The 15,590-nt window shown below is 39.2% G+C and overlaps 1 protein-coding gene across 2 annotated transcripts in view; it reads left to right on the top strand.

Annotated features, from left to right (window-relative positions):
* The first annotated feature begins 7,344 nt into the window (after window positions 1–7,344).
* The window catches only part of LOC140651897 (coagulation factor XI-like), a 63,974-nt gene continuing 55,728 nt past the window's right edge, over window positions 7,345–15,590 (top strand). For both annotated transcript variants that reach the window (XM_072861991.1, XM_072861990.1), the window contains exons 1-5: window positions 7,345–7,402; window positions 10,150–10,312; window positions 10,998–11,104; window positions 12,688–12,847; window positions 13,436–13,545. In XM_072861991.1, the coding sequence (XP_072718092.1) occupies window positions 7,345–7,402; window positions 10,150–10,312; window positions 10,998–11,104; window positions 12,688–12,847; window positions 13,436–13,545 (598 nt within the window). The remainder of the gene's footprint in view (window positions 7,403–10,149; window positions 10,313–10,997; window positions 11,105–12,687; window positions 12,848–13,435; window positions 13,546–15,590) is intronic.

Here is a 15,590-nt window from a genome sequence, read left to right as displayed (position 1 = left end):
ATAAAAAGAAAGGATTTAACTGCTTAGTTTACATAAATGAAACCACAGACCTTGACAAATAGTTTATTCTAATTGCTACCTTTCTTTTGCCATTAAGAAGACAAAAGTCATGTAACTGATAAAATGGTTACATTCTTCAGCCTTCATTCTCAAAGACAGGTTTCATTGCTAGATAATAACAAGAATTTAAGTTTACAGGGCTGATTGTAAAAATTCTTGTCTTTATAATGAGATAACTTTTGAGACTACGTTCTTACATTAATACACATAAAACAAATGACATGCTTTCCAAAGAGTCTCTAAGTTAAGGAATCATTTCATGCTTTTGGGTACTTGGTAATGTGAGCTTTTCAGGTATACAAGATTTGTACCCAGAATACGTTTTCTCAGGGCATTCTGTATGTAGTTGAAACCTGGAGGGGTACCTCCATGTTTTTTGTTAAACTGTGTCCTTAAATTGAGGACTTTCAAGACAAATGAAAACTAATATTAATTCCTTTTCTTCTGTGGGATCTATTTTGTGGAAACAGTTTTTAAAATGAACCAAACTATAACAATTCTCTCCATAAGGAGATAATTTTTGTGACATCTATCTACAATGACCAGTATTTCTGCTTGCACTTTGTTTTTGTACCCTACTCTTCTCATATAATGGGATCTCAAGTAAATTGTAATTTCTTTATAATCTCTGATGGGAACAAGAAAAATAATTGAGACAAAAACTAGATAAAACTGTAATGAGAAACTCATTATTAAAAGCTCATGGGCTCAAATGCTGGCACAGAGTTACCAAAGTGGAAAATCCCTATTTAATGATGCACATAGTATCTTTGCCAAGATGAGCACTGATGTAATCCCATAGTCTTTGTGTTCGGTTCTGAAAAGGTGGTGACCTCTCGTCTTCTGTTGTGAAAACTGGTTCTGAAGCAATCTGAGGCTGCTAAGGAAATAAACATTGAGGAAATCAATTCTGGAAGAACACGAACTTTCTGCCTGCAGAGTAGATGTTAGATACCTTGTGTTGTGTAGAGTGTGTCCTTTCCTTAACCTGAGTCATGTGGTGTGTAGTTGTTGGTTGTTGTCAGCAACAGCCCTTTGGGTTTGTGTTTTGTTTTGTTTGTTTGTTTTTTTAACCATGTAGGACTTAGGAATGCAATGCAGCCTTGACAGGTTTCCTGATAAAGTAATGGGACAATAAAATACTGTGTAATACAGACTGCATGTGCATAGTAGTTGTTTGTGACTTTGTCCTGATGGCTAGGTATCTGCTGAGGGAATGAAGGTAGCGGATGAACTCTAAACCCAAATATTACTCCTGAGTAATGGTTCATATCAGGTAATCTCAATAATGCTAATCATGGGGTGGCGCTGGTCCTGGCTCTGCTTCTGAAATATGACTGCCTTGCTGTAAGAAGTTGATAGCCTTGTCTCATATAAAGACCCCTCTTGTATTGTGACAGAAAGGACACAATTTTCTACTTATAACAGAAATAGAGTGCCTGAGTGTTTCTGGATGATGGTTTACAGCTGTTACGAATAAAACTGACAACAAACCCTCTGTGTGACCTATTGGTGATGCTCCTTGAAAGCACCTCCAGGGCTGCCTCAGAGGCACTAGAAGTTTCCAGCCACCTTGACACAAACTGCTTTTTGGGCTCTGAAAGCTGCATGTTTGGGACACATGCAGGAGGTGGACTAGTGGTGCTTACTAGGCATCCGCCTGCCTTCCTGAATTTAATCCTCATGCTGCAAAAGTCAAACACTCATGTATAGATGTTAGTACGCTGCTGCATACAGATCCTCTTGCCATGCGTGATCTAACATGTCATCTCACTGATAATCCTCTTCCAGCAGGTAAAAGACTCAAAGAGCCTTTGGAGAATCATACCCCACTTTCCTTCCTAAAAGCAGTATCGGTGCCACCCCCTGGCAAACCTCCCAGTATAGTACTACCTCAGTTCATAGTCAGATCATATTTGAAGATGATCTGCATAGTTTGCATGGATTAAAACCTAAATTAACTCACTTTCTAAAAAAAAACCAAAAAACCTCACAACTGAGATTCTTCTGAAAATGGGAGTTCTCTGCTAAGTATAACTCCATCTTTTGCTCAACAAATGGGCTTTTCTGATCCATGCCTGGAGTGTAGCTTGTGGAGATGGAAAGTGTTCATTGAAAATGCAAATTATTTTGAGCGAAGAGAGGCAGTCAGTTAGCAAAAAATTATATGCCCAAACCTCCAGATCAGGGACACGTATAACTTGCTCAGGAGTTAGTGTTTGACGATTTACAGGGCCTGGTCAAGACACTGGAACCCTTCAGTAATTTGAAACATTCTGTCTTCTCTAATGTCTAACAATAACCAGCATCAGGTGTTTTAGCTGCAAGAAGCAAGGCCTTGGGCAGTTATGTTACTCTCCATTTATAAGAAAAAATCAAATCTATTTATAAGAAAAAAATCAAAGAAGACCTCTTACAAAACAAACCCAGTAATTTGTTGTTTAATATTTGCAACTGCCTTCTATTTTTATTATGATCCTGAATTTGGTCTACACTGATTTCTTATTTGACATCTGATGTGCAGTTATTTCTGGGTGTGCTGGTTTTGGCTGGGCTAGAGTTAATTATCTTCACAGTAATTAGTATGGGGCTATGTTTTGGATTTGTGCTGGAAACAGTGTTGATAACACAGGGATGGTTTAGTTCCTGCTGAGCAGTGCTTACGCAGAGTCAAGGCCTTTTCTGCTTCTCACCCCACCCCACCAGCGAGTAGGCTGGGGGTGCACAAGAAGTTGGGAGGGGGCACAGCTGGGACAGCTGAGCCCAACTGGCCAAAGGGCTATTCCATACCATGTGACATCAAGCTCAGCATATAAAGCTGGGGGAAGAAGAAGCAAGGGTGGGATGTTCAGAGTGATGGCGTTTGTCTTCCCAAGTAACCGTTACGTGTGATGGAGCCCTGCTTTCCTGGAGATGGCTGAACACCTGCCTGCCCATGGGAAGGAGTGAATGAATTCCTTGTTTTGCTTTGCTTGCGTGTGTGGCTTTTGCTTTCCCTATTAAACTGTCTTTATCTCAGCCCATGAATTTTCTCACTTTTACCCTTCCGATTCTCTCCCCCATTCCAGCAGGGGGGAGTGAGCGAGCGGCTGAGTGGGGCTTAGTTGCTGGCTGGGTTAAACCATGACACTAGGCTGTATTTCTAGGAAGACTATTGTTGACATGTAATTGCAGGATATGGAACTACTATACTGCTTTTATTTCAATACAATATGCAATCCAGCACTTTCCACAAATCAGTGAATAAGTTATTCTAACCATCTTTTTGCAGCCATTTTGGGCGGAATCAAGTCAAACACGAGAAGACTTTGGCTCAGTGAGAGAGCAGATTCTTCACTCAGATAATGTCATCTGGAGTCAGATGAGAAGGCTGCAGATTGTTCATTGTAAGAAGGAAAGATCGAGGTTTAATTTTTAGAATTTGTTTTAGCAGCATTTGGTATTTCTCTCTGTCCTTTGTCATATACATAATGATAACCATGCAGAATTAAAGATACACAGAGAATACTTTAGAATATTTGGGATTTTTTTCTACTGGAGCATCCAGAACCATGTTCATGATATTATTATACTGTCCTCATTCAGATGGAAGGATGTCCACAAAGCCCTACTGAAATGAGAACTTGTGTTGTTCCTGTCTTACTGGTACCTTCCCTCCCTCATTCCCTCTGAGATGCTCTTCCTCTTATTCCATGTAACGACTGGCACGTGTCTCATCACAGAGAGTAGATCCTCTCCCCTGTTGAAGCTGCTTTTTGAATAGGCTTGCCATAAGAAATGTGGGATTTAGTTTTGGCAGGCAGAATTAGACCTAAATCAGACTAGAGTAGTGTCCAGTCATTCATTTCCTGAGGTGAAACAATTCAGTAATTCCTGCCATGTTTGTGGATGAAGGAGATTTTGCATAAATCACAGTGGAAATCAGCAGAAAGCAGTATCAAGCCTGTAGGCAATTGCACTGCCAGGGAGAGTTCATCTTAAAGAACTTGCTGACATCTGAGGCTGAAGCAGGTTTTGGTTTTTTTAAATACCAAGTCAAAATGAAGCAGAGTCAAAACAGAAGCAAGCACTTCATTTTGTTTCAGATGATTCAGCTAAATTTTCTACTTGTATCATCAAAAAATGTTTCCACTTTATCTAAATGTTTTGATGAGCTCTTCTTTTAACCCAGCCATCTGAATTACTAAATCTTAATTACAATATCCCGATTTAGTTGCCAGAATATTATTGATAGAGAAATGAATACAATGAGGGAATTCGGAAAACAGTAACCTTACATGTGGAGTCTTCCACATGAGCCTAAGGAGTGTTAGGTGGTTTTGGTATTCTATGCACTTTGAATTTCTATCTCTTCTCCTAGTTTAAATCATGTAATCTCTTTGGAATTCAGTGAAGCTCAGTAAACTGATACCAGCCAAGAATTTGTTGCAGCATATTTTATAATTTGTCCTATAAAAATAAGTAATATAATATAATAAACTATAATTCATTCAGGAACACAGAGTTCATAACACATTCTTTTCTCTGTACAGAAGTACAACTCTTGATTTGAGCCACAGTGCAGCGGTGTAAACGGGAGGATTTCTCATGTGGGTAGCAGGCCCACTGAAAGAGAATGCATTTTTTCCAAAGTGAGCGTGCTCATGATGATTCTCTTTGAAAAGCATTGCTGCCTTATTTCTCACCTTCACCATCAAATCCAATCGATGCACATGATCTTGGTGAAATTTATGATGAATCTGCCCTGTTTTTTCTGCCGATTTGAACTGTATACCTTATTTTTCAAAAAATGTGGGGTTGGAGGTTTTATTGGGTTTTGTTTTGGTTTGGTTTTTAATAAGAGAGTAATGAACTGCAATAACACTGCCCAATATCTGAGCTGGAAAGCCCAGATGAGAAATGAAAAGTGAAGAAATTAAAAGTTCTTGGAGAGAAGTTCTAATCCCTTTGTGCCACCAAGTGAAACACACACACACAAAAAAGAAGAAAAATATTTTAATTGAATACTATTGCAGGTTGAGCAACACAAAAACTTAGAAGTTCAGCTTGTTTTGTTTATAAATATTCAGATACATGGTAGGTTTTGTAATTACTTGCAGGACTGTGAAAATTCTGTAATTTGAAGTAAAGGTGATAATTTTTCCAGAGGTGTAAAAGATTATCATCATTTTATAGATGAGAAAAGAGAGACTAAGTGACATGCCTGTGGTCACACAGGAAGGCTTCAGTGGTGTTGGCTGGAGATGGTGAAGTACACTCTCCCCGAGCTGTACTCCCATGGTACCTCTACACCCCGTGGCCGATGGAAAATCTCCTCTTCTGAGCTGAAGGTCAGAGCTGTACAGGCATCTTAGTCTCCAAACACTTCATGTTACAGGAATAAACTATCAATGTGTTTTGCAGTAAAGCCTTCTAGCACTCTCCCTTGTCACTGTTACACACTTAAAACAGAAGAGAGCCCATAAAAATGAAAGCTGCTGTACTGAAAACATTTGACTTCTCCCCTATAAGCATGTCAGGGCAAAGTAAATTGATACACAGGAGAGTATGAAGATTCTGTTTGAGACAGTTCTTCCTCTGTAAGGAGGAGCTGGAGACCTTGCTGGCCCATAAGTCATGGAGAAGGCATTTCAATCATCAGGATGCTCAAAAGGGTCACAGTTGTGTGAAATGTTTTGATCTAGATATTTTTTGAGTAGAGCATATGTATCTGTCTTTCCAGCATACTCAGTCTAAAAGAAAAGAGAAAAAAGAGTGGGGAGGAGGGAAGAGTTGTCCCTTTGGCAATTTCACTATGAAACGAAACACCTTTTTTTTTAAGATTTGAGATAATTTTTTTCATTTGAAATTTATTTTGCTTTGGTTAAACATGTTAAAAAGAATTGCAGAAATCAAACTAAGAGATTCAGATCAGCTATAAATTAAGTTTGACTTCTTCTTGTTGCATTTACATTTCATATATCTGCAAACAGGTTTGGGTTTTTTTCTGGCTTCTGGCAAACTGAAGACGCTCTTAGTTGCATCTAACGACAAAACAGGAGTGTAGAAAGGGCCACAGTAAAACTACTTGGAAGATGTAGACAGAATAATTTCTGCAGAGTGTTGAAAAGGAGGAATAAGAACTTGAACTGATGTTAAAGAAAACAGAGCACAGAATACATCACTGAAGAATATAGCTGTGTCTATTTGCCAAGGGAATGCCTCAAGAAAATGGTGTAATAATAAGAAAACATACATGACGATTCTGTCCTCGCTTACGGTAGTTTCATAATGGTGTCATTTACCTGGGTCTGAGTCACTAGTCTTACTGATTTCATGTGGATTCCGCCCCCCCACCCCAGCTCAGGATTTACTCTTGAGACGAATCTCAGTCCCTGTTTATGTAGGTTCTTCTGCTAGTAGCAGATACTCTGGCTGTTCTGAACCAGGGATTCGCCTTTTATTTTAAAGTGTCATCAAGAAGCAGATGCTCAGCTGGTGTAAAACCTGGACATCGATTTCAGTGCGGTCTGGATGATGTATGCTCTGAAAATGTGGCCCAAGGTCAGTAACAATATTGACAGAAAGAGTACCCATTCAAAGTAAATATTAAAGATACGTTAGCATTGCAGGCACAGTAATATTTAACACAAACTGTTGACTTTTTTTTTCTTTTTTTTTTTTTTAGTAGAGCATAAACTTTATCCATTCATCCAGACCTACTATATGTTCAGGTACGTAATCATTATTGCAACCGATATTCAGTGAAAGGTTTTCATAGCAACAAGATAGCGTATGTTGATCTATTTATGGATTGTGTTGTGTGGTTAATTTATTTGATTCTTTCACAGCTTAAGTTGTAGCATGTAAAAAAAAAAAAAAAGGTTTAAAATTCATATAACAGAAGCAGTGAGTGTGTCATTTGTTTGCTACGTTGATAATAGTATCCACCTAACTACTAGGACAGAGTCAGGATTACTAATGACATTTTGATGGAATATTGCTCCCAGTCTAAGCAAGAATAAAAATTCTGCTGTAAATCGAAGCAGAAATTCTCTAAGTGCTTATAAGCTTTATTGCTTCTCGCAACTATAAGTAAAGGACAAACCTTTGTTGCTCTTTTATGCTACTTTATATATGCCATAGCTGCATATCACAGCTGTAATTTATAATTCTCAATGTCGTTTTGAATTAATGATGTAACAGTGCAAGTGTAAATCAGTGATATGCCTTGCAGTACTTTATAAAACTAATTATACACCCTTTATCAAACATATCCTAAAGAATAATTTTGTGTTTTTTAGGATGATTTGGATTTATCAGACTTTTTATTTCATTTTCTTACTTGCTTCCGTTTACAGTGGTAAGTGAATATATAATTCCTAAGATAGGCACACAGAGTAACGCAACTCTTCTAGAAGGGGAGATGATTCGTAACTGCAGTCTGGTCCTGAGAGAGCTCTCTTGATTCTGCTGGGTTGTGCTCAGTTAAGTTTGGGTAACTCACATAACCCTATTGCCTGACATGGAACTTTCTAATGGGGCTTTCCTGACTTTGTCCTACCACCCCCCATGCCGTCACCTCGCCCAGCACGCACAGGACCATGCTATGGGCAGTTTTCTCTGTTGGACTGAGGCTGCATCCAGCTCGTAACTGTGAAATCAGTGTGACGTTCCGTGTCCTACACTCAACAGCAAGGTTAGCCGCTTTAGCAGCAGCTTAGGAAGGGAGCCCTTTGCGATTGATAGGGTTCCAGGAGGTGAAGTGGCACCCCGAGCTTCTCAGCTGACTTTGCTCTAACCTGGTGCCCCCCAGCACAAATTAGAGGTCTCTGAAGTTTGCAGCGATGTGTGCTGGCTGCCGGAGGCTGGGTCCGGCAGTGCTGAGGTAAGCTGCCGGCCTCTTCCCAGCCGCAGAGGAGCCTCAGCCCTTTCCCCAGCCGCTGTGCTCGGGGTAGGAGGCAGGACTGACAGCCACGGCGCAGGAGCCTCGCTGGGGGACAGCAGCTGAGCTTCAGAGCCAGCATCCTCTTTTATTTTTATAAATAAACAAACCCCACTGACCTGCAGTCTTATTCACACATTGCCTTTGCGTGAAATTACTGATTTATAAAGTATCTGTGTAACGCCTACGTACCATCATGCTTGAAAGGCTATTGCAATAAGTGCGAATAACTCCAGAACCAATTGTTTTATCGCAAATTATTTTTTAGAATTCTCTTATATGCTGGAAAATTAGTGATTGTGTACGTTTTTCAATGTCAGTCTGTGTTAATGATTTACCTTGCTCAGTTAGCAAAAGTCAAACTACAAAAGTTGCATTGCATTTCTCTGAAGTTCCCTGTGCTGATAAATTGTAACTAAGACCTAACACAGGTTTATGTTCAGTGATGTATTAACTGTTTTCCCGGAGGACAATTAGGTAACTGAGCTTTTTAGAAAAATCTGTTTGATAAATGTAGTGTTATTTAAGGAAATGTTTTACATGGATTGAAATCTCAGCAAAACTAAAATCTTGGAACATTTCTGAACCCTAGGAAACATATTTTTATTAAATTAAAGTATTCCGAACTGGCATAGTTTTACATGGTGCATAGTTTTATAGCTTAAATCAATTTTCTTTGTGTGTTAATTTACTCAAGAAGAAGGTAAATAAGATCCGAAATGTCTGATACAGCAAATAATTGCAATATTCTTTTCTTTTGACTTTAGAATTCACTTAGAGTCTTCTAAGTAATAGAAAATGCTTTTCTGTTAATGACAAAGTTGGGCGAAGAAACTCTACTGAGAATAATAAATACCAATTTTTAGAGAAAGATCTTGAAAGTATATATACCAGAAAATTTGGATGCTTATAAACAAATTCTGGATTAACAAGAAATTAACATTTAAAAGATTAATTCCTTACTTTTTCTTTTTTGGGGGTAAATTATATATTTTACCCATGTGCAGGAAACATAGAATTACCTAAGTATAGTTTATAGTCACATTAACAAATCAAATTCACTTGTAATATTCTAAAACTGTAAAATCCAATAAGATAGTTCCATTTCTTTTCATTTTAAATAGCTTTTGATACAGTACGATAGCTCTATAGTAACAGATTAAGCAGCTAGATAAAATGTTTTCAGTTGGGTTTCCTCCCATTCTGTAAAAATACAGTATTTTCTCTTTACCTTTTAGCTAAGAAACAGCCCTTTTGTAGATACATGAATAAAAATTGGCATATTTGCCCATTTGCTACCCCTTTAGAGGGCATAATACAGGAAGAGAGTGGGCTCCTCTGCAAAGCCAGCCCTCTTGTGTGTTTTAACACGGAGATCTTACAAATGCCTTCGTTCTGAAAGATGGGAACAGGTTGCTGCTTAGGTATCTTCATTGCACGGCTCTGCAGCGTGAGTGGATTTCATTACAGAGTTCGGTGTGGGATTGATGATGAATTCCTGCAGATGCGAGATGGTAGTTGACCTCATTTTTATTTTGGACGGTTCCTGAGACGCTACTCCTGTAACAGTATTTTCTTCATTGTAAAGCAACTCAGAGGGGTTCAAGGTGGAGTGTGAGGGAGCAGAAGGTTTATAAAATGCTGGGAGCCATTGAAGCATTGCACAGTGGCACTGCCTGTGACTCCAGCCTCAGAGCATCCCTAAGCAAAATCGGACTGTCTTCACATGCAACTTTCTAACTCTTTGGTCTCTGCACTTCCTTCTCCTGGTTTTCCTCTTAATGGTGCTCTGTACTGGTCTCTCTCAGAAGATGCTTCTGCCACTCCTGAGATCTGCCATGAGAAGGTCCCTTCCCTCTCTGCCGTGCAGATCTGCCTTGTGGCCCATCCTGCTGCTCGGGCTTCTGCCTCAGCTCAAGCTGCCCTGCTCCAGCATCGAGTACGAGGCAGGGGACGTGGGCAGACACCCCAGAGAGTTTTATTTCTGCTGGAGAGCAAAGACGGGACTCTCAGAGGAGCCGTGCTACTCACCCCCCCTCACCCTCTTCTCCTGCCAAAGGACTGTCTTAAAAACAAGGTCAATGACAAAGTGGCTTCACCCTCTCCTGGTGAATGGTGCGTGCTCCCATCTCTAATAATTTATGCATTTTGTTATTCTGTATCAGAATGTGTGACTCAGATCTATGAAAATACATACTTCCAAGGAGGAGACCTCGCTACAGTTTTTACACCGAGTGCCAATTACTGCCAAGTAGTGTGTACTTACCATCCTACCTGTCTGCTCTTCACCTACTTGCCAGCGGCATGGACTAAAGATCCTGCAAAAAGGTAAAATGTTCATGTTCGTGTGGCTTTTGCTGGTCTGCTGTGGTAATTTTAGGAAGTCCGTAACGTTTTGACATTTGACAGAACACAGGCACACGGGGAAAGCTACAGGGTTGCCATGGAAAACAATGTCATGTATCCTTAAAAGTGGTGATCTAAAAGAGTATTTGCTTAAATTCAAAGGATTAAATTTGGCAATGCCCAATCTTTCACACTCGCATACCAGCCCTTTCAAGGAAACAGAACTGACTGTGCATTCCCTCCTCTGTGCCACCTATTTATTGTTGAGGGACAATGTGAGCAATTTCACATCTCCAATGGTCCCCTCTACTGTCCCCCACCCTCTCGCTTTAGCATATTTTTCTCACAATTAAGAACTTCAGTAGCCTGAGAGGATGAGGTTCTCCTCACTCTCTATGCCCAGTGCCTTTCTGTCCTCCAAACCCTGGGCTCCGCTTTTCACTTTAATGAGACCTCTTGGAGCTCCCACATACACGGGGTCTTCATCTCATCTGTCACCAGTGCCAACAAAGCAGATGCAGCTGTACCCTATCTTTCTCCAAATTGCACTTGTTGTCTAAATTTTAACATTGACGGATATTGGACAGCCTGCTTTTCACCTGAAAAACAATTATAAAAGTCTGTGTTGTACTGCAAAAGCTGTGAATTGCTGCATTTTAAAACACAGGTTTTCCTGCTACTTAAAAGACAGCGATACAGAAATGCTGCCGAAAGTGGATATGGAAGGAGCTATCTCTGGACATTCCTTAAAACAGTGTAATATCCAAATCAGTGGTAAGATATAGTTATTCACAGGTATGCGTTTTATGCTATCACGTAGCAGATGTTAGAAAATTAGCATGTCAAAACCAGGAATAGAATCAGGGAAGCAGCCAAGCAGGGATTTGTATGTTCTTTGCCAGATCTCTTTCAAACACAGCTTACAAAATCTTCCACTGGTTTCACCCTTCAGCCCCAACTGTCCACCACCGAGGCTCCCCAGACGAGGGAACAGGGAGATTACGCTCCTGCAGCCACTGCTTCATTTGCTAGAGGCATGTGGGAGCACATACTTTAACTGGTAGCTCCAGTTCTAAAGGTGAATTTACTACTACAGTTCCACTCCGGCAAGCTGCTCATATGGCACATGTGACCCTGCTTTATAACTTTGTAGAGCAGATGCCCAGCAAAGCAGAAGTGCATAGTCACAAAGTGATGTTGCTACCTTCATGATTCTGTGTAATTTATTAGCAGCTCCATCTTTCAGTGTATGTATGCTATGCACAGAGTCCTAGTGTCAGCATGTCATACCTGCAAGTTATCAGCAGGCATACTTAAAGCCTATTAAGTGTGTTGTTTTAAATATGTTTTAAACTTGTACCATCATAATGATGTCATTAAGAGCAGATCAGCTTTAAGCATAGCATGGTACTGCAGAAAAACAGAATAAGGAAGAATATATTTAATCACTTGCTGATTTTGAGGCCAAACAGTGTCTTATGGATGTCAGGCTAATTCTTTAGTTTTATTGGTATAGCACCTCAATATGCCAGTCTTACTTCATGCAAGTTCTCCATTGCAGCTATTGACAAATCAGTTGTGCTTGCTTTTGCTTGCCACTTGGCTTTCAGAGCAGTCAGGACTTTTAAAAGGCGTTTCCTGCCAACATCCTGTCGCATTTATATTTCTAAGTAGCTTTGGCCCAGCAAAATAGGTTTCAGTGGGATGTTATTCTTTATGCTATATAGACTAATTGATATCACTGGAGTTACTCTAGAATCAGACTAATGTCACTAAAACGAAAATCTACCCATATATGTTTAAAAACCCCACCAAAGGTTGGCTGACTCCTGTTCTGTGAAGAGACCTCACTGACCATGAGGCAAAACCTGCACCCTGCATGGGGGAAAGCTATTTCAAACCCCACGGTCCCAATTCTCCCTCTGTGGAGGGTAAATTAAATCTTCTGACTCAAATGGGAGGTGTCTGTTGCTTATGAAGACAGAATTTGCCTTTTAAACTGCTCTATGAATTTAGAAATGGGAAAGTATGTTTTAGTATTAACCCTGAGTTCCTGCTTTGATTAATGTCATCATGGTCTCAGCCATAGTAGTTAGAGCTCCTCTCTCATGTAGGCAGAGGCCCTGTCAAAGTCTGCCCGTTTTTTCCTCTGCCATGCGGTACTATACTGTACCTACACTTCTCATTTTGTTACTAGAAGTCTACGTGAAGTAATGTAACTGAAGTGAGCATGGGATGTGACATCTGGATTATGAGGGCTGTGTCATACAAACTGCTATCTTTTGGGCAGTTTGAGGTGCGGGGTGGGGAAAAGAATAGAAACACGTTTTCAGAACTTGGTCTCTCTATTTTCACAGCTTGCAGCCCAGATGTCCACACGGGACTGGATATGGAAGGGAATATTTATGATGTTGCTATGGCTGACAGCTATCAACAGTGTCAAAAACGATGTACCAATGACAACCATTGTCATTTTTTTACATATGCCTCAGAAACATTTCACAATGCAAGCTTTCGGTAAATACAGGTTTGATCCCCTTCCTTGGACAGCGCTGTGCTTTAGTAGAGTAAATCTCAGAGCAGTCTAAGGTGCGAGAATTTATTCAAGGAAATAATTTTTCCTTGACTTGTCATCCTTGCAATCTTTATTCAAACTTACTTACAGATAGGAAAATATCTGTGGTAAATTAGCTTTCATTTGTCCATCAGTGTGAAAGACAAACTTGATTATCATAGCACTGAAAAAAATTAAAATCCTCTGGAGATATTGAAATGCAAATTATATTGGTAGGTGTGCAGCATTATTGCTCTGTTAAATCTTGCTCTGCTTATTGCTCTGATATTAGCATCATCAGAGCAGCCAGAGAAATTCTTTCATTTTTATCAGGCCTATTTTTGAGCTGTTAATCTGCTCAATTTTACAAGTTAAACATTGTTCAGCTAGCTCTGTTCCTCATTTGAAGATTGTTCTAGAGATTGGAGATTGCTCTGGCCCATGGCCAGAACATGCACCATGGTAGGAATTAATTATGGGGCCAGGAGGATGGTGTAGACCAAGGAAGATGGCCTGTTGTCTTACCACTTTCTTTATTCTTTGTCACTCAGTAAAAAATGCCTCTTGAAACATACCAGTGTAGGAACTCCAACCAGCATAAAGGTGCTTGATGAGGTTGTGTCTGGATTCTCTTTAAAGCCATGCCAGCTTTCTGAAATAGGTAACTATTTAAAATCTCTGATTCGGTTTAGTTTTAAGGGTTATGGATGACGAGGTGCAGTCTATCTCTGACATGTATAAATGTTTCATTGCGTAAAATAATTCTAATATAAACTTATTCTTGCAAATATAGCTAGTACTCTCAGGCACAAAGGAGGTTCAGATCTTTTTAATTTTTCCATTTTATAATTTGTCTTACAAAAACAGTTGCCTGCCTTGAAGTTCCAAAAATTTTTTTCATAAGATTAGCTTGATGAAATTGCATGTTATCTTTGTACTGTGGATACAAAAATGAAAGATAAAATCCCATCAAAGTCAAAGATCAGGAGGAATATAAAGCTTTCTAAATTCTGTTTGTATACCGTATATGCACTTAGAAATTTTTAATGAAGACCTGCAGCTTTCTAATAAAACTGGCTAATATGAAGGCATGTATTCTGTGTTTTGCGGGTGATTTGTGAAGAAAGCAGTGTCTGTGCTTGTTCCTGCAATCATTACTCAGGCAAAACTCTCGAGTGCAAGATCAAACTGTGTATTATACCTTGTTATTCTCAACTGAAACAACTTTCACTTTTTTTTTTTTCCTCTTTTTTAAAATCTACCTCCACCTTGCCTTACTGTATGGTATTTTCCCTTCTTAAGGTTGATGATGTTCTTCTGCTTCAATATAGCCTTATTTTAGCTCACAGATAATCTAGTTTTCCCATAGAAATCACATTTGGTAGAGACTGAATCTTTTTTTCTATATCAATACATTTTCTTCAGACTCTGCTAGTCCTACTATAGGAATAATTTTTGGAAACTATTGAAAAAGTAGTTTCGTTCAGATCTTAACAATGAAGACACTTAAAGAAAAATGAAGTGTGAAGAATAAAAAAAGGAAGAAAAAGTTTTGTAAAGAGAAGAAAACAATTTGGCTATTCCCTCACTATATGTATGAGAGAGAATGGAGGGAAGATTTTATTTTTGCAAACTCTTGCATCAAGATATACTAGAAAGACACGTGTTCATGGTTAGAAGAAAAATCACAGTACTCAGGAGGGTCCTGCTCACAGACTTTAAGAAGAATGGGGGGTCTGTAGCATATGCACAAAGAATATGATCTTATGTTAAAAAAAAATCAAAAGCCATTTGAGACTTTATCAAAGACATTTATGGTTTATGACAGTGATAACATGGCAGTAATGATCCAACACCAATTAAATATGAATTTCTGAAAGCATGTGAAGGTCAATCTTGTTCCTACCTGTCTTTCCTTGCTTTCTGTGTCTTGTGAGAAAGGCAAGAGGAGAGAAGGAGAAGGAATAATTCATGGGATCATAGAAGCCTTGACAGCACTATTGGATCAAGAGGTCATCTAAGGAGGTCATCTGTCCTAATCAAAGACAGATCAGCTATACCTGTCCAGACAGAGATTTGTCAAATGTAGTCATAAAATCTCACTACCACCATGTGCCTTGTTGTGTTGTAAATATCTGAAATGGGTTTATTTGAACATTTATTTGAGTTTTTTTCTGACTCTATTTAGGCTGACTAGTAGGCATTGTATATGTTCCAGTGTCATCATTTTAAAAAAAGATGCTTTCCCTTTCAAAGCTTTTGGAATCACAGCAACCCTTTGTGAATGCCAAAAGCTAAATTGTACCAAGAAACTTTGAGACTGCTTCAGTCAGATTCTAAGACCACTGAAATCATGAATATTATGGGATTTCTCTGTGTCCTGTTCTACCATGCCCTCTTCCCTCTGCTCAGTAATGCTAATGTTGTTGACTGTCTAACTGCAGTTTGTTTTAATGAATAAGAGAGGAAAAAAAAAAGGTAGTTCTTTAGCCATTCTTGTGTCGTTCGCCATTAGCTTTCCTTCTCCCCCGAGCAGAACCTGAGCTCCTTTCTTAATGCTAATTGAATGGTACTGTATATTTTTCTTTCAAGAGTTTGTTCCTTCCTATTTGGCCTTTCATTTTGTGCCTTTGCCTTTCTGATTTTGTCCTTATGCACACATGCTATTACACATCCATAGCAATTTGTCTGTATTTCTGCCCTTTG

This window comes from Ciconia boyciana, chromosome 5 (genome assembly GCF_034638445.1).
Source record: "Ciconia boyciana chromosome 5, ASM3463844v1, whole genome shotgun sequence".
Taxonomy (NCBI): Eukaryota; Metazoa; Chordata; class Aves; order Ciconiiformes; family Ciconiidae; genus Ciconia; species Ciconia boyciana.
This window is presented reverse-complemented; position numbering and strand designations above follow the sequence as displayed.